Source organism: Danio rerio, chromosome 8, assembly GCF_052040795.2.
Source record: "Danio rerio strain M-AB ecotype USA chromosome 8, GRCz13ab, whole genome shotgun sequence".
In the NCBI taxonomy this organism is placed as follows: Eukaryota; Metazoa; Chordata; class Actinopteri; order Cypriniformes; family Danionidae; genus Danio; species Danio rerio.
In genome coordinates, this window is record NC_141028.1 from 59,515,856 (window position 1) to 59,535,241 (window position 19,386).

General features: G+C 36.7%; 1 protein-coding gene across 5 annotated transcripts in view; it reads right to left on the reverse strand.

Moving 5' to 3' along the window:
• The window catches only part of vps13a (vacuolar protein sorting 13 homolog A), a 99,911-nt gene that overhangs the window by 34,999 nt on the left and 45,526 nt on the right, over nt 1-19,386 (reverse strand). For all 5 annotated transcript variants that reach the window (XR_015496903.1, XR_015496902.1, NM_001118893.3 and 2 more), the window contains 11 exons: nt 18,671-18,897; nt 15,975-16,306; nt 15,179-15,532; nt 12,378-12,479; nt 10,906-11,058; nt 9,491-9,749; nt 7,739-7,899; nt 7,084-7,187; nt 5,122-5,407; nt 2,952-3,362; nt 900-1,004 (listed from right to left, as the gene is read on the reverse strand). Coding sequence is in view for 3 of the 5 variants with exons in the window: in NM_001118893.3 (NP_001112365.2) it covers nt 900-1,004; nt 2,952-3,362; nt 5,122-5,407; nt 7,084-7,187; nt 7,739-7,899; nt 9,491-9,749; nt 10,906-11,058; nt 12,378-12,479; nt 15,179-15,532; nt 15,975-16,306; nt 18,671-18,897 (2,494 nt within the window). In the remaining 2 variants the exon portion in view is untranslated. The remainder of the gene's footprint in view (nt 1-899; nt 1,005-2,951; nt 3,363-5,121; nt 5,408-7,083; nt 7,188-7,738; nt 7,900-9,490; nt 9,750-10,905; nt 11,059-12,377; nt 12,480-15,178; nt 15,533-15,974; nt 16,307-18,670; nt 18,898-19,386) is intronic.

Genomic DNA, 19,386 nt, shown 5'->3' on the forward strand with positions numbered 1-19,386 from the left:
ACATTTGGAATTGAGCATTTTCAGTTGTCATTGTAATTCAAAAGTTTTAGTAATTGCATTATTTGTATATAATTGGAAAACGTCGTTATATAAAATAAATAGTATCTTTAAAACAAATAGTCGTTTTGTACAGTAAACAAAAAATAATAAAAAATTATTTGAATTAGAGGGCGAGGCAGTGACGCAGTAGGTAGTGCTGTCGCCTCACAGCAAGGTCGCTCGTTCAAACCTCGGCTCAGTCGGCGTTTCTGTGTGGAGTTTGCATGTTCTCCCTGCTTTCGCGTGGGTTTCCTCCAGGTGCTCTGGTTTCCCCCACAGTCCAAGGACACGCGGTACAGGTGAATTGGGTAGGCTAAATTGTCCCTAGTGTATGAGTGTGTGTGTGAATGTGTGTGTGTTTCCCGGAGATGGGTTACGGCTGGAAGGGCATCCGCTGCGTAAAAACTTGCTGGATAAGTTGGCGGTTCATTCCGCTGTGGCGACCCCGGATTAATAAAGGGACTAAGCCGACAAGAAAATGAATGAAGGAATGATATATGAATTAGAATGTGGTTTTTAACCCAAAGGTGCAATAGTGAATGTTGTGATTTGTGCATTTTTTTGCTCATATTTAGTTGTGTATTCAGTTGTGTATTATTTGCATGTATGCAATCCAAATGATTAGTAATTGTATTTTCTGTATGTAAAAGGAAAGCATAGTTAAATTGAAGAAATACTATCTATCATTATTTACAGTTAAACAAATGACTACTTTTTAAATTATATATATTATCATTTTTTTCAATTAGTATTTTAACCCAAAGGTGCCATATTTAATGCTGTGATTTTAATTTTGCTCCAAAAATGTCCTAAAGTAAGCTATATTAAGCTAATATTTATTTTATTTAAAGAGCTTTCACCAAGTAATCCTTCTGTCTGCCTTTGCATTTGACATCTCCGTAACTCCCGACAGTGTCGATGGAGAAATCATCTGACAGCTCACTTTCTGAGATCATCAGGCGGATCTGAAAACAGAGCAGCGACACAATCACAAACAGCCATAAACAAGCAACGGAAACTTGACAACTTTCACACAGTCAAATCCTAATATTTAATTAATTTACTTGTATCATGTTGTTTATTATATTTTGCTTGGATATACAGTAGTCAACATTTAAAGTAGATCAAAAAGTTATTTTAGTTTATTATTGATATTATTTGAAGATTTAATACAGAAAAAAACTATTAAATTAAGTAATTAAATTAAGTAATTGAATTACTTTACATATTAATACATATCTACATATTTATATATATATATATTATTATTATTTGATGGTTTAGTCAGTTTTTATTTATGTAAATTTATTATGTTTATTTATTATTTTAGCAATAATAATACTACTAATAAAAATAATACATTTACATAAATAAAAACTGACTAAACCATTAAATAATAATATTAATATATATATATTAATATGTATGTATATAACTATAAAACTAGAACTAACTATATATATATATATATATATATATATATATATATATATATATATATATATATATATATATATATATATATATATATATATATATATAGTTATATACATACATATTTATATATTAGTATTATTAATATTATTATTTAATGGTTTAGTCAGTTTTTATTTATGTAAATGTATTATTTTATTATTAGTATTATTATTGCTATTATTATTAACTGAACGTTTAATGAAGTAAAAAAAGCATTAATCAGGAAAACCCTCAGTAAAGGATTTTTATTTATTTATTTTAATTTATTTAATTATTAAAATTATTATTATTTAAAGATTTAATAACGAAAAAAATACATATATATATTATTTTGTTTGTAATATTTGGGTTGGAATTTGTTTTAAATAAATGTATTGTTTGTTTTTAATATTTTGCTTGGATTTAGTGTTAAATATGTTTAACAATGCAAGATGATAATGCCTGTTTATTATTTTGAAGATTTAATAAAGAAAAAAGTAGTAATCAGGAAAACCCTCAATAAAGGAAAACCCCTCAGTAATGTCGGTCAGCACTTTATAAAAATACTTTATTTATTTTAATAAAAATTTTAGACTATTTTGTTTGTAATATTGTGCTTGGAAACATATAATTTTATGTTTTATTCATTTTAATTAATATAACCTTTTTTGCACTATTTTGTATTTACTGTTTGTATCTAATATTATTTCACGTTTTATTTTTATTGATTTTTTTTTACTATTTTGTTTGTAATATTCTGCTTGTATACAGAGTTAAATATGTTTGACAATGCGAGATGACAATGTCTGTTTATTATTTGAAGGTTTAATAAGGAAAAATAAAGTATTAAAAACATGAAAACCAGAAAAAAAAACATGAAAAATAATGTATTATTTAAATTTTAATTACTACTATTAACTTTTATTATCATCATTGTTATTACTTTTATTACTATTATTTGAATGCTTAATAAAAAAAAAAGTGTAATTAGGAAAACCGTCAATAATGTCAGCCAGGATTTTAAAAATGTTTTATTTATTTAAATTAATTTATTCACTAAATTGTTTTGAATATTCTGCTTGAAAATGTTTCTTTTATTTATTTTAAATAATTATTTTACTACTTTGTTTATATATAATAATAAAAGTTTTATTTAACTTTATTATTTGTTTATTTTGTTTGTAATATTCCGGTTGGATATAGTGTTAAATATGTTTAACAATGCAATATGATAATGTCTGGCTATTATTTGAAGGTTTAAAAAAATAAAAAAAGCGATAAATCAGGAAGAACCTGTCAGCCGGAATTTAACAATTAAACAATTTATTTTAATTTATTATTTGTACTATTATTATTACTATTATTTGAATGTTTAATAAACAAACAAAAAAAAAGTTAACCAGAAAAAACCCTCACTAATGTCAGCCAGACAGAAAAAACAAAACTTTCTTCCAAACCTTGTTGTTTTGCAGGAAGTTGCGTGGCTTGAAGGAGAAGAGCAGCGGCATGTCGTAATCCTTGGGGTGTTTGCGATGAATATCATCCGCCTTGTACTGCAGCAGTCGGCTTGTTTTATTCACCATCCAGTACGGCGAGTGTACGGCCAGCACAACCTGACCCTCCTCCTTCTTCACATGCATAGCGATGTCCAGCTCCGGCCGGCTCTCAGTCTCCTCCTCACGTGCGAGCGAGCGAAACTTAATGAAGCTGATCTCGTCTTGTTCACTGCTGAGGCTGTACTGAGACTCCCAGTCCTGCTGCAAGTATCCCAGCAGCCTCAGATCCAACACGGAGAAGTCCATGATGGCGGTGTGGATCTGGGATGAGTGGCCCTCCTTCAGCGACACCGAGGGGGAATCTCCGATGCCCTGTCAACAAAACAAGATACTGTTAATGACTGTTACATGCAGAAGTTAACAATATTTCATGACAATCAAATATTAAAAACGTATGTAAAGGATAAATAAAGCACATCCAGAGGGTTGTTGTTACTGCAGATTATTTCACAGATGTCTGAGATATTAGATTCTGATTGGTGAGTGGTGACAATTCAAGGTATGCTATTGCCAGATAACAACCTCTAAATAACGCAGGCTCATCTGGGTTCTTCGAATCATCTTGACCGCCAGTAAATACGTTCACATTCATATAAACACATCCATATTTAAATGTATCTGCTTGTCTGTCATGCCGCATTTTTTGACTACTTATCGATATCTTGTGAATGAATAAAATGTAGGTTAGTTTATGCTTCATTCAACTTGTTTTGGTTTCTGTCACCTTTGTGTTTTTGACTAATTGGCGTCATCTTGTGTCTGAATAATGTGCAGGTTAGTGTATACTCCATCAGCTGTTTTCATTACTGTCAGCTTTGTGTTTTTGACTGTTTGGCGCCATCTTGTGTCTGAATAATGTGCAGGTTAGTGTATACTCCATCAGCTGTTTTCATTACTGTCAGCTTTGTGTTTTTGACTGTTTGGCGCCATCTTGTGTCTGAATAATGCGCAGGTTAGTGTATACTCCATCAGCTGTTTTCATTACTGTCAGCTTTGTGTTTTTGACTGTTTGGCGCCATCTTGTGTCTGAATAATGCGCAGGTTAGTGTATACTCCATCAGCTGTTTTCATTTCTGTCAGCTTTGTATTTTTGACTGTTTTGCTCCATCTTGTGTCTGAATATTGCGGAGGTTAGTGTATACTCCATCAGCTGTGTTCCTTTTAGTTAGCTTTGCATTTAATTAAAGAACGAATAAACTATCTCAGGATAATCTTTTGTGTCTAATTTGTATGTTTTGTGCCAAGCAGCTGTGTAATAAGTGGGATAAAGTACATCCAGAATGGTTGTTTTCACTGAATAACACTCTTCAGTCACTCAGCAGTGCTCTCCTTTGCATTGAGATGCTAGTCTGTCAGGCTTTATTCTGCGATAACAACCTCCTGAATGCATTTCATCCTAAATATAACATACTTTGGAATGTCCTGACTGACCAATCAGAATCAAGTCGTGCAATACTATAGCAGTAGGCATGTATAATGATTACAGAGGACAGCAACTTGACAGCCTTGATCACACCGAACGTGTTTAAGTCGAGTGGTGGCATTTTTTAATGGTTTTCTAATGGCTGCCAGTGTTTTGAGATATGCTTATGCACCCCTCCAGGCCCCTCGTTTTAACCACATGCTGTGCCTAGTGTTTTTGCCAGTGCGCTGAAAAAATATATAAATAAAAAATAAAAATAAATAAAAAATGAAATCTCGCTACGTCAGCTGCGTCTTCTTTATTCTCCGATCAAATGAAAGCAGATCCGGGTTTTCCATTGGTGTGACATCAGTATTTGTTTTGTCGAAACGACTACAGAGACTTTTAAAGACAGAGAAGAGACTAGCGGTCGCTGTTTTGAGTTATCGGAGCTGTAAGACTTCACAAATCGTGAATATCACAATATTACCAAATGTTACGATTGTAACAATATCAACAACAGCATTCAGTGGTTGCCTAGCAACATAAAAAGCGCAGCGCACTTCTTTTTTTCTCGTCAACAAAATAAGGCAGTGCGGTGCACCTCGTGTTCTCAGAATGAAACAGCTTGTTTGGTGTGATCAGCTCTTAACAGGCCAGAACACACACCTTTAGCTTGAAAGTAATTGGGTAGGGCAGCAGGTTGCGCAGCAGGACGGTGGGCCACAAATGCAGTACGATGGGCTTATCGAACTCCTCCTCGCTGCTGTGGGACGTCACTGTGTCCGCAAGAGGAACCATGTTGACCTTCAGAATCTGGGCGCTGTCACCACGCAGATGGCAGTTTTTCTCCAGACACTTTCCGGGTTTCTGGACAACCTCAGTGTAGGTGAAGCTCTCGGAGTGCTCGTACTCTTCACCGCCATCAGGCACAGGCTGCAGACTCAGCTCAGCTCTGAACAAACACACACACACACACATCACAATACATTAAGGGCATTCTGCTGTCTCTCTTAGACCACTTCAAGATTTTATCTGTGTCAAACTTTTTTAAAGTAGAATACACAACACCAATACTACTACTACTACTACTTATAAAAATAATAATGCACATTAAGAATATTTATGTATTAAGAATAAAAGTAAAACAAGACATAATACAGGAAAATGAAATAATGACATTAAATAACAATGTAATAGTGATTACGAATATTATTTTGTTTTTATTATTAATCATAGATAGCCCTAACTAAAACAGCAAGTCTAAATTATTAGCCCCCCTGTTTATTTTTTCCCCCCATTTCTGTTTAACGGAGAGCAGATTTTTTTTCAGCACATTTCTAAACATAATAGTTTTAGTAACTCATTTCTAATAACTGATTTATTTTATCTTTGTCATGATGACAGTAAATAATATTAGATTAGATATTCTTCAAGACACTAGTATTCAGCTTAAAGTGACATTTAAAGGCTAAACTAGGTTAATTAGGGTAACTAGGCGGGTTAGGGTAATTAGGCAAGTTATTGTATAACGATCGTTTGTTCTGTAGACAGTCAAGCAAAAAAGAAAGCTGCGTCCCAAATCGCATACTTATGCACTATTCTACACCATTTTGTAGTATAATAAGTGTAAGTAGTGTGTTCACACTGAAAACTCACTCAATAATAAGTGCACTTTAATTACCCGGATGATGCACTCATTCAGCCGATATAATGAAGTGTGTAATGATGGACACTTCACGCACTCAACGACCGCAGGTTTGCTTACGTAGCGGAAGGGGCGGAGCTATCGGACGCACATGTTAAATAACTTTATTTATTTTGGATGGTGAAAGTAAAATTCTCCTACGAGAGTGATTATAGCGCCTCCCGATGGTGATTGCGGCAATACTCAGGGCAGGTATTATTTAATAATTCGGCCGTTTATTTCACTGATTTGGCAAACGTCAAACGTCATCAGGGAAATGGTTTGAATTTCCGCTTAGTAAAAAAACATTAGTGTGCCACTTGGGACAACACTACATACTTATACTATCCTGTTGAGTGTGTAAGTGCATAAGAACATAGTGCATGAGTGTATAGTGTGCCATTTGGGACGCAGCTATAGCTTAAAGGGGCTAACAATTTTGTCTCTAAAATGGTGCTTAAAAAATTTAAAACTGCTTTTATTCTAGCCGAAATAAAACAAATAAGACTTTCTCCAGAAGAAAAAATATTATCAGACATACAGTGAAAATTTCCTGAATCTGTTAAACATCATTTGAAAAATATTTAAAAAAGAACAAAAAATTCGAAGGGGGGCTAATAATTCTGACTTCAATTGTATATGTATGTGTGTGTGTGTGTGTGCGATATTTAAATAATATGCTTTATAATATTACAAGTCCTAATAACAACAACATCAACAATTATTATTTATAAAGGAATTGAAATACTACTATAACTATTACAAATTATATTAATTTAAAACGAATTATATAATAATAATAAAAATAACAACAATAACACAATCTATTATTAATTGTATTATTATTAATATTACTTAATGAGAGGTGCATCATCTAGAAAGCAAAACCAAATTCTGCTGAACATCTGAACAAAGGCAGAGATATGGACAATGCTGTAAGAGACCTGTAGGATCCCAGCGGCACACAGAACTCCTCTGTCGGCAGAGACTCGCCCAGAAACACGGATCCTTCATAAACACGGAACGGCACTGAAAAGTGGTTGATAATCTAGAAAAACAACGGCAGCACAAACAATCACGGTCAATTATACAAAATAAAACATTTATTAAATATTACAGAAAACTTTGGCACGGGATTTCCTCTCAAAATCAGAGCAGAACATGTAGACAATGTCATCTAATGTCAACGTCAAAACATTTCTGCTCTGATTTTGAGAGAAATCGGAAGGTTTGAGTGTGTATGCATGATTGATGTGTGTGTGATACAGGTGTTCAACTTTATGTCCTAAATAAATCAAATATAACCAAATACATGTGTGTGTGTGTGAGTGAGTGTGTACATGTTTTTGTGACATATCAGGACACAAATCTGTATGACACGGGTGTTACAAGAAGGTGGTGAAATGTGAGGACATTGCTGACGAGTTTTTTTTACAGAGAGTAAAACTGTACAGTTTCCTGTGAGGGTTGGGTTTAGTAGGGTGGGGTTAGGGCAATAGAAAATACAGTTTGTACAGCATGAAAACAATGGAAACCTATGTAATGTCCTCACAATTCACAAAAACAAACGTGTGTGTGTGTGTTTTAGATGATGTTCACCTGGAAGGGAGAGCGAATCTTGACATATTTGCTGCCCTCGACGGTGTAAATCTGACAGACGAAGAAGCGAGTGACGCGGGACTCGTTGTGCATGACGCTGTACATGCCCCGGCCCGTTTTGATGAGCGGGATCACACTTGCGGTCGTGTGGCCGACTGGAGCTGAGCATAAGGAAAAGAAAACAACTGAAATCAGTGTTTAGAAATTTTGCAGAATTCCTCTTCAAAATTGAGAGAGGAAGGGGGAGAGAGAGAGATTTGAGTTTCATGGATCGCAACGCCGGCTCAGCATAGTGACGTCTATCGGCCATCGGTGATGGACGATGGCATCGTCTATCGACCCAACCCTAATGTGTTCTAAGGGTGTCACGATCCTCCAAATTCTCGATTCGATTACATTTTCAATTCTAAAGGCACGATTCGATTTTCGATTATGATCAATTAATTACTTAATGACCAATTAATTATTTGTAGCCTACCGTTTAAACTACCTGACCTGCATGGTCTTTGTTTTACCCATAAACAAATCATAGAGTAAATGAATAAAGGTAACACACATAATTACCACCTGTCAATCACTTTTGTCTTGTGAATAGGCAGTGATCTGTGTCGTTATAATGGCGTCGGTAAAAAAAGACGCACAACCAACAGGAACCAGCCAACAGTATCTGAGGTGTTCGCTAAAATGACAAAGTACAAGTGAGTGAAAGATTGAAGCAGTCCTCTGACTGCCTGAACCTGCTGTCTCGAGCGCAAGGCTGTGTGTGCGTCTGTGTCTGTGTGGTCACGTGATGTGCATTTTTAGCGGTAGAGAGGAAGGAGGGCTGCTCAGAAATGCTACACGCCACTGTGGATGTCAAATCGTTGTCGTTCTAAAATGCCATTTAAAAACAAAGACAGTGTAAACAGGGCCTGAGTGTGAACTTTTCGCGAGCGGATTTGCAACGGGGGCGGGCGGAGGATCGCGATGCCGGTGTTGTCTATCGGACGAACCCTAATACGTACATAGCAGAGCTTGCAAAACTGTGTTTTTTTGTCAACAACACGAACGTTGTCAACATAACTCACTGGAAATCCAAAATGCTTCCACACCGGCGACTTCATTGAAAGAGGAGAGGGTTTAAGTTCTGTCGACGGGTCTCCTGCTTCTGCAGTTTAACAAGCACTTCAACAAGCCTGTTTTTTACCTGCTTGGCAAGACAAGCTGACATGACATGGGGGCGTGGCATCATCGACGATTCTATTTTTTGATTCGATAATCGAAATTGAGCATAAATTTCGATCGATTACGATTTTGTGACACCCCTAATGTGTACTGTGCATATGTAAATTTGTAAATTTTAAATTTATGTATATTTACTTTGTAAATATATGTAAGCATGCGCAGTTTGGATGCGCAGTAACAAACTTTTGTGATCTCACAGGGGGCTGAAGTATTTTTTTGTAGTCCCCAAAATTCGCTCATTGTAGGCTTTGCTAAGCTAACTCTGTAAAAACCAAGGTCTCCCTTTGCATTGAACTTAGAACTTATTACATTCAGAGATGCTGTTTATGTTCACACAGCTACATTACACATCAACTAAAGTTTACCATATGATATCATAGTGGACCACCCCTTTAACAACCACAGAGAGTCAGGACCTCGGTTTAACATCTCATCTGAAAGACGGCTTTAAATATATATCACTTTAAATACCCTTATTTCTCTTTATTTTTACGAGTGCGTGAGCAAATCTGTGAGCTGCAGTCTTACTGGGCTGTATGTAGTTTTTGGCACTGAGGCTGGTCATGGCAGAGAACTGGTCGCTGGACTCGGCGGTGAGGGTATAGTCCAAATTCAGACTCTCTCCATCCGGGAGCTCCACCACACGATCCTTAGACTCCTTCCCGATGGGTCGAAACACTTCGCTGTGCAGCACAGACACCGCCAAACCCAGGCGATTCTTCACCACGAATGGTGTCTGATCTGTCTGAAAGCACTCGGCCGTCTGTTTAGCGGCCTCTGCAAAAGCCTGCAAAGCAAATAATAAATAAAGTCATATCCGTTCATTCTTAAACAGAAAGACATCATTTAAAAAAAAATCATTTGGTCTCACTTTATGAATTTAGTTTGTCAAAATTAATTTGGTCTCACGTGTTGTTTTTTACAATGAAAACGTAAGTAACATAGTTAACAATGTAAACAATAGGTCTCCGGAAGAAATGCTGACGTAAACATGAATAACCATCCATAATTCAACACTATTGTGTCGTTGAACTCAAATGAAATGTCCACCCTGGTTTCATCTTCATCCTCCTGCTAATGCAGATGTTGGACTGAAGCAGATGATATTCATTTACACTGAGGAAGGGCGGAGGCTTGCTGAAGAACTACTGAGAGATTTCAGCTGCTGTCTGGGCTTTCACTGCCCAGTTACCCCTCCCTTTCTTCATGTGTTCATTTCTTTTTCCCCCGTGTCATTTCATTTTTTTGTGCGTAACTTCATTTGTAAACTAATTAGATTTGTTTTCTTTGCATTTATGGATTTCTTTGGTTGTTACGGTCCCACTTTATATTAAGTGGCCTTAAAAATATGTACTTACACAGGCATTAATAGCTTGTTACAATGTACTTATTGTGTAAATACATGTATTTACTGTGTACTTATGCTTGATTAAATACCTGTATGCAATTACATCTGTAATTAACTTCTGTAATTACATTTGTAAATACACTGCTGACCATTCCCTACACCTTAACCCACACTTAAACCTACCCATGCCTGTCCATAACCCAACCTCTATTCCAACTCAAAAGCACCACAAGTGTTCTCAAATACATTATAAACACAGTAAGTACATTGTATTAATTTTTTGATGTAAGTACATAGTAGTTAAGGACACTTAATATAAAGTGGGACCGTTGTTACTAACATCTGGTGGAAATTTAAAGTCAACGGCACCTTTAGAAAGATAATTTCTGAGAAAAATGCGGACGACTTCAATACTTATTTTCCCTGTTTTATTTAGAAAATAAAGCAATCAATAAAACTACTAGCATAATATTATTAGGCCAAATTGTACAGGTATGTTTTTAAAATTGATATAAATATAGATAGTGATGGTGCCATTCTAATCTCATGGTTAAGAAGTAAACACTTTCTGTGTTCCCTTTATGTATATACCTACCGTTCCCAGATTACTGAGCATGTGCAGACCACACTTGGACAGGGTGACGTTAAGCTGGTCTTTACTAGTGAAGCTGATGACCGTTTTATAATCAGGCACAGCGCCGTCCACCTCATCAGACACCCCAGAACTGACCACCGGCTTCTTCTTCATCTGCGGAGATAACATGATTTATCATATGAATGAAGTGCTGCTTGATGATGGAAAATTAATCTAATTATTTTAGTCAATATCGCAATCATGTTTATTTAAAACGATTATTTTTGAGGATAGAATTTATAGCTGTGCTACGTTTGGTTTAGAGATTGAAATGTTTGATGTCTTACGGATTCTTTATATTTGATAGTGCATCTCTCTCTGACTGATGAAGTTTAATTATTATGATTTACACACTTTAAAAAACAGCCGGCAGCTAGCTCTCTGCAACTCTCACATGGTCGCCCACTGAAGCTAAGCAGGGCTGCGCCCGGTCAGTACCTGGATGGGAGACCACATGGGAAAGCTAGGTTGCTGCCGGAAGTGGTGTTAGTGAGGCCAGCAGGGGGCGCCCAACCTGCGGTCTGTGTGGGTCCTAATGCCCCAGTATAGTGACGGGGACGCTATACTGCTCAGTGAGCGCCGTCTTTCGGATGAGACGTTAAACCTTGGTCCCGACTCTCTGTGGTCGTTAAAAATCCCAGGATGTCCTTCGAAAAGCTTTGAGTGCCCAGAAAAGCGCTATATAAATGTAAGGAATTATTATTATTATTATTATTATCCATACATTTAAAGGGGGCCTATTATGCAAAAGTCGCATTTAGAATGAGTTTAAACACAGTTGTGTGGCAGCAGTGTGTGAATATAGCCAGTCTCTAATGGTAAAAGTTTATTTAGTTTATTATCACACTTGATTAAAACAGTCTGCAGAAACACTTTGACTGACATCTCCCTTTGTACGTGTTATCAGAAGGAAAAGCCCCGCCCACTAGAGACCATCTGTCCCTCATTAGCATAGACAGCCCTGAGTGAGAAGCAGCTGTCCGCCAGTAGAGTTTTGAATCTGCTGCTATGCTGACACAATGTGTTTGCAGCTCCGCCCTCTTTTGAAAAGAGCACAATCTCATTTGAATTTAAAGAGACAGGCACCTAAACACCACAAATAGGATCAAAGTCTAAAAGGGTCAGTTTCAGAGTGTTATACAACATTATTTGAGTGTCATTTTGAGCTGAAACTTAATACATAACCGAATACATAATTGGTCCTTTAATCCACTTAAATAAATCAAGCACACCCAATGCTACAAAAGTCTACATTGGGAAATTGGGAACGAATGCAAGGATATGACACAATAATCAATAATCATTGTCATCATCTCAATTATTGTTTTTTTCATTATTGTTGGAGGGCAATAATTTTAATTGAAATTTGATTAATTGCACAGTCCTACATGAACGCCGTGTCAGTATGAGATTATGCATGAATGAAAGCTAACCTTCAGTGCGAGAGTCCAGGGTCTAAAACCGTCTTTATCCTCATCGTCCAGCGGCTCCAACAGCGGCTCCCATAAACCCATCATCTCATTATAGTAGTTCACCTACAGCAAACAAACCGCCTATTATTAGACAGTACATCTAATGTATGTCACATTTGATTATTCAAATTCTGTACCTGAAAACTATTAAGACTTCACCAGAAGACCCTTTACTTCACTTTTATATTTACTCCCCAACAAAACCACCTAAGTCAAACTAAACCAGGGGTGTCAAACTTTTCTGCACAGTTTAGTTCCAACCCTGCTTTAACACACTTGCCTGCAGGTTTCAAACAAGCCTGAAGGACTCAATTAGTTTGATCAGTTGTGTTTAATTAGGGCTGGAACTAGGGCTAGGCAAAAAAAAAAAAAAAATCTAGGCTTTTTATAAAGTTCGACCGATTGACGATTTCGATTTTTTTTATTGTGTTACTAGTCTTCTCAAAACATTACAGCAACATGACTGAAGTAACATTCTCTTTATAAGTAACTTGAAAAACCATCTGGTTTAGGAACATTGTATTTTTAATGGCCATGCCATACATAAATTGGTCAACAAGGTGTAAATAAATGTAAAACAAATTCACGAGTTAAATATCGTTGCAGAAGATTTGAATATGAAATATTTGTGTAAATATTGCAGTTGCAGGAATACAGAGGTATTTTTTGCAAGTTTTGCTGAGCCTAGGAAAGATTGGCTGTCAGCTCGGCTTTGACTTTGTCTTCTGATTGAATGACAGGTTGTAATGCTGCTTAGTTACAGTAGAAGTAAAGGACTGAACATGGAAACTGTAAAGCCTAATTTAACCCAATGCGTGAAGTTGTGGACGTATAGCAGGAGCAAATACAAGCACCAGATGTGTGTCTAATATAAAATAATATATTTATTCCATTTTTCTTTTTTCCCCCTTTTAAATATCGATCATTTGATGGGCTTTGCACCACTCTCTGTATTATGCTGCCTGACTGCATGTCTGAGTTTCAAGTGCTCTGTGGCGCGGCTGAAATATGAACTGCGCGTCGCCGAGCGCCGCTTCTGGTGTGCGACCTGCTTTATACAGAGAGTGACCCAAAGCGCATTGGTGCAATTATGATGCATCTAATATTTTTATTTAAAAAAATTGCGATATCTCGATTTAATATGAAAGGAAATCGTCTTAAAACGTAAATTCGAATTAATCGAAAAAAAACCTAAAAAAAATAACAAAAATTTGCCCAGCCCTAGCTAAAACTAAACTGCAGAGCTGCGGCCTTCCAGGAACTGAGTTTGACACCTGTGATCTAAACTAATGAATTCTTTTCAAATAGAGTTATTCAGTAGTGGTGTGACGATAACTGCATCACCACATCACCGCCATAATGAGATGTCAACCAAGGTGAGTGTGGTTATTATTGCATCACCACCCATTTTAAGTTTATTTACTTATATTTGCTCAAGAAACTTTCAGGGCTATATAGACAAGCAGAATAAACTAAATAAAGAGAATAAAAAGCCTGCCCTAAATATTTTCCACTTATCCTACAAATTTAGATTTCAAAACCAAAACCCTGACAGACTTTTTAATAAACGGCATAGATTGTTTTTCAAACTAAGTTCTTGTGTCTTCCTTCAAATAAACACAGCAGGCCTACTAACTTAATAAGCTCTGCTGTAATTCCTTTATCACAAACCTCTATCAACAGTTTTAATACCATTATTTTAAACATTTTAGAGAAGAGAAGCGGGGGCACTTTAATTTTCTCTGTCTCACTCTCGATGAGTTCAGGTGACGGAATGTCTTGAATTAGTTAAACTGTCCTCAATAGACCAAAGTCATTCTTTCATTTAATTTTGGAGAACGTCACACTGAGACCTTCCTCTCCATATTCAGTCATCACCTTTATTTTTAATGTATGCGAGTGCAGTAAAGGGGTCAGAAAGTTTAACCTGGTGCCTTAAAATCAATCTACTGCATCTGACGCGATTGCTGTGGCTTCATAAAACACTATTGAAAGTGTTTAAAATATATGTATATTTTGTCTGTGTTATAATAAACACCTAAAAAAAGAGCAGCTTTTTTTTTTTTATAAACTCAAATTTGAAAGTGTACCTTTTAGGTTGTGTGTGGTCTAGCGTGCTTTAATTAATGTTGGTGGTTCCTGCACATGTCTGTAATCATAGGAAAAAAATAAAAATGTCTCCACCATAATCTATGCTAAAGTTATTGTATTCCAACTGATGAGAGGTGCTGTACAAGCCACAGGGAGCGATCATTGTTTTCACATTTCACTATTGTTTTGTTTGATCAAACATAATTCACTGTGTTTGGACCACATCAGACATATAAAAGGATTACTTATGCACATCACCTCAAAAACAGAGGAGAATGGCCCTAAAGCGCACAGCATAAGGTAAGAGATGACAGCTGTCTGTGCTATCTGGGGCTGCTTATTGATCATAAATGTATTGTTTACATTTCTGCGCCAATATGAAAATGAACCAATGTTCTAAACCCAGCTCGGGTATCCAAAATACTTTGTTTATAAGTTTAAATTACTTTTATACAGTAGAATAAAAACCAAAGTGATGCATATGTGCATAACATATAGATTCTACACTTTCAGACGACACCACTTACGGGGGTCTGGTGCAAAGCTAGCCCTTTAAATCTGAAAGCGAAAGTCGATAACGTCACGGACCCGGTATTTTAAGTGGTTAACTCATCATTTTGAAAACAAAACATGGCACAATGTCAGACAACATCATGCAGCTGTACTCTGACCTCCATGCTGAGGTGGCAGTGCAGGTTGATGAGAGTGCTCCAGTCCTTGACGTCCCCCTGGAACGAGGCTTTGGCCAGCAGCATGGGGACGGTGCGGTGTCCCACTCCGGCCTCCAGCGTCAGGCAGATGGAGGCGATGCTCATCTTCAGAGACTCTCCCTGAGGAATGAGACGCGTGACGGACGTGCTGACCTCCTCGCCCTCCTCCTCCAGGAACCAGAGCTTCAGGTCGCGAAGGCTGCGGCGCTCCCATAGGTCCTGTGGGATGGGGCTCTCCAGCTCCTGCGGCGTCTCAGCGGCAGGACTTAGAGCCGTCTGAATGGTGATGACCGTGTTTATGATGATCGGAGACACCTTTGGGGAAACAAGGCGGTGGTTAGTAGCTCCAGTTTTAAAGTTTTATTCACTTTTACAGCATTGTTCCCTAAAGCAGGGGTTCTCAAACTTTTCAACCCACAACTTCCCACAATAACAATGCCAGTGACTCGCGACCCAATATCCTCTGAGGTGGTTATAAATATACAAACCTGTAATGCAACAGTGCACACACACCAGTGGGCCCAAGTCTTTTTAAAATTTGTTTCATTTATTTATTTATTAAATTTATTTATTATCAGTCAATAGGGCGAAAACAGACCGCAACATAATGAAAGGGGAGTCAATTTGAACAGTACACAAGGGTTAAGATCTGAAGAGGACAGCAGTATTATATACACTTAATACACTTGATTGAACATGTACACAAGCATCAGCTGTATACTACATAACTGCAGGATTATGTTAGTGGTGATTTCACCTTGAGCGTGAGTGCGCTGATGGACAGCTCGATGCACTGCGGCTCAGTGTTTGACTGTCGGCTCTGGAAGAAAACCTCGCAGGGCTGTAGGACCGTCGTCACGTTGTTCTCCCTCTTCTCCCGCAGGAACGGACAGGCCACAATCTTCAGGTCTGAAATGGCGGCCGTCATGCACTGACCGCTGGGCTCGCTCTTCATCACCAGCTCACACTGAGTGGTCATGACCAGAGCCGGAGCTTCAGCACGCGTCAGATCCGCCACAAACACGATCTCTGGGTTCTTCACCACCACATTCATCTCGGTTTTAGCAACCACTGGTGGAGCAGGAGCCGCTAGAAGAGGAATAACACAAATCATACAGCTATTATTGCTATCAACGTTATTTAAACATTACTATAAATACAAAAACAACACTAGTACTGTATAATAGTGAAGTAATATAATTCATAATTAATAACTGGTTTGACTTTTTACTTAATTTTTTATTATTTAAATAACAAACTCATTTTATTCTCCTACCTTAATATAATAATAATAATAATAATAATAATAATAATAATAAAATAATAATAATAATAATAAATATAGCAAGGTGAAGCAGTGGCGCAGAAGGTAGTGCTGTCGCCTCACAGCAAGAAGGTCGCTGGTTCAAACCTCGGCTCAGTTGGCGTTTCTGTGTGGAGTTTGCATGTTCTCTCTGCCTTCGCGTGGGTTTCCTCCGGGTGCTCCGTTTCCCCCACAGTCCAAAGACATGCGGTACAGGTGAATTGGGTAGGCTAAATTGTCCGTAGTGTATGAGTGTGTGTGTGAATGTGTGTGTGAATGTTTCCCAGAGATGGGTTGCGGCTGGAAGGGCATCCGCTGCGTAAAAACTTGCTGGATAAGTTGGCTGGTTATTGCGCTGTGGCGACCCTAGATTAATTAAGGGACTAAGCCGACTAGAAATGAATGAATAAATATAGCTGCAAGCAGCATTTATCGGGGGCCAAGCATTTCAGCAGCCACAGAGCAACTGGAAATTTATAGAACTTTTTGGCAGCATGGTCTGAACCAAATTTGGTAGAAATTGGGCAAACGAGCGTTACATCAAGTTTGCGCATATGCTAAATGACAACAGTTTAGTCTATCAACATGAATGCCATAACTTTTGCTCTACATGCTCTTAAGATGATCTGAGTCAAAGTTAAAAAAAAAAAAAAAAGAGAATGGTTAATGATTATTGCATAATTGGTATCCGTGTAGTCGGCTTGACCCAAAGAATAATTTAAGACAAATTTCATAAAAATAAGTATGCTCCACCGGATGTAAAGAGACCAATTTTATGAATTTTGAAAAAAGGGTTCAGAAGTTATAAGCAAAAAAAGCCATTTTTTCACTTCCGACCAAGGGGCAGTGCACTGCTGCTCACTTCAGACCATGATTGTGATAACACACACCAAGTTCCTAGTACACCACCAAGGTGTAAATACATCAATGCGTTATGGAGATAACCCCTTAAGTCAATTTTTGCAAACTCTACATTAAATTTGTTTGCAAGGTAATTGAAAACAGTTGGTTTAATCAATTCTAATTCAATAACTTTTGGTCAGAATTGTCCGTAGACCATGTGATTACATTTGGGTAAAAATCTAAAAAAACGGCCAAGGATGAGTTTGTTCAAACTGGTTTTACGAAAAACTTTCATGACGGAAAATGATGTCATAGGGAGCGTTTGAATTCAGAGGAGTAAATTAGGAGAATTTTAATTGTAGCCCATTCAGTTCAAACATTATAAAGATAGAGATAAGTGAATTTTTGGACAAGTGGTGGCATTAGAGAGTTTGAGTTAAAGAGTGCAAATTTGTTATGGTTGACGATCAGTTTGCCACAGCCGGAAGAATAATAATAAAAACCAGAACAGAGGCAATCATCATGATCATTAGTAAAGCTACAATAATCTATATTAGTTTTAATAAAATATGAAAACACAAACCATATTTATGAAATGTATTACATATTACACAATAAATTATGTTGTATTTTAATACAATTTTTACCACAATTACCATAAGTTAAAGTAAAAGAGTAGAATAAAAATTAGGAATACAATAATGTACTTTGTAATAATTATTATTAATTGATTGATTCATATTATCATCATCATCATATTATTATTATTATTATTATTATTGAGTATAAAGTCGTTATTATAAATCTGTTATATTACTATAAATACACATTATTTGTAATAATCACAATTTAAAAATATTTAACGTCATTAAAAGTTACTATAATAATAATTATAATGACAATAACAACAATGTGCCATCATCAATACATCATCTTATTAATTCATTAATGATGTTAATATTATTTATTTATCCTTCAATAATTAATCTGCAATTACTAAATACCATTTAATATTAAAATAATGTAACTATTTACCTAATTACTCAATAGTAATACTATATTAGGGTTTATATAGTTATTACATAATAGTTTACTAAATGAAAATGAGGAAAGTTGTTTGTCCGCTAGCTTAAATATTTTGATTGTATTTTTTTTTATTATAAAAAATTATATTTATTTAATTTCAAGTAATGCAAATGTTAATGATTTTGATGAACAATAATAACCAAGAAAACACAACAATAAAAAAAGAGTGTATAACATTTGAAGAAGACCTGTTTTCTGCAAGGTGGCAGAGAGTCACTCACCTGGGTCTTTAGAGGTGCTGGCCGGTTGTTTGTTACTCTTTGGAGGACCGGAGAAGCCGTCAGACAGAGCTTTAAGAAACACATCAGCTACAGTGAGCAGAAACTCCATACTGGCACAAAGATAAAGGTCTTGCACGAGGGTGTCCAGACGAGTCCCGTCCCGACTCTGGCGGTAGCTGACGTCCACCATCACACTGTCCTCTCGGTCCTGACGCATCGCCATCATCCTGAAACAGGACAACATTAACTCAGTTAATGAGCATTTATTAACCCAATACTATGCAACATTCATTCAATTTCCTTCAGCTGAGTCCCTTATTTATCAGGGGTCGCCACAGTAGAATGAACCGCCAACTATTCCAGTATATGTTTTACACAGTGGATGCTCTTCCAAGTGCAAACGAGTATTGGGAAACACCCGTATACACCCTCATTCACACACACACTCATACACTACGGCCAATTTAGTGCATCCAATTCACTTATACTGCACGAGTTTGGACTGTGGGGGAAACCGGAGCACCCGGAGGAAACCCACGATATCATTAGGAGAACATGCAAACTCCACACAGAAACACCAACTGACCCAGCCTGGACTCAATCAACTATTAAGTTGTTTCAAAATGCAATAGTTCTAGGCTGTCTCCAGATTTTTAAGTAAGAAATATAATTATTAGTATCAGTTTAAAATATTATTATTAGTATGGTAGTATAAT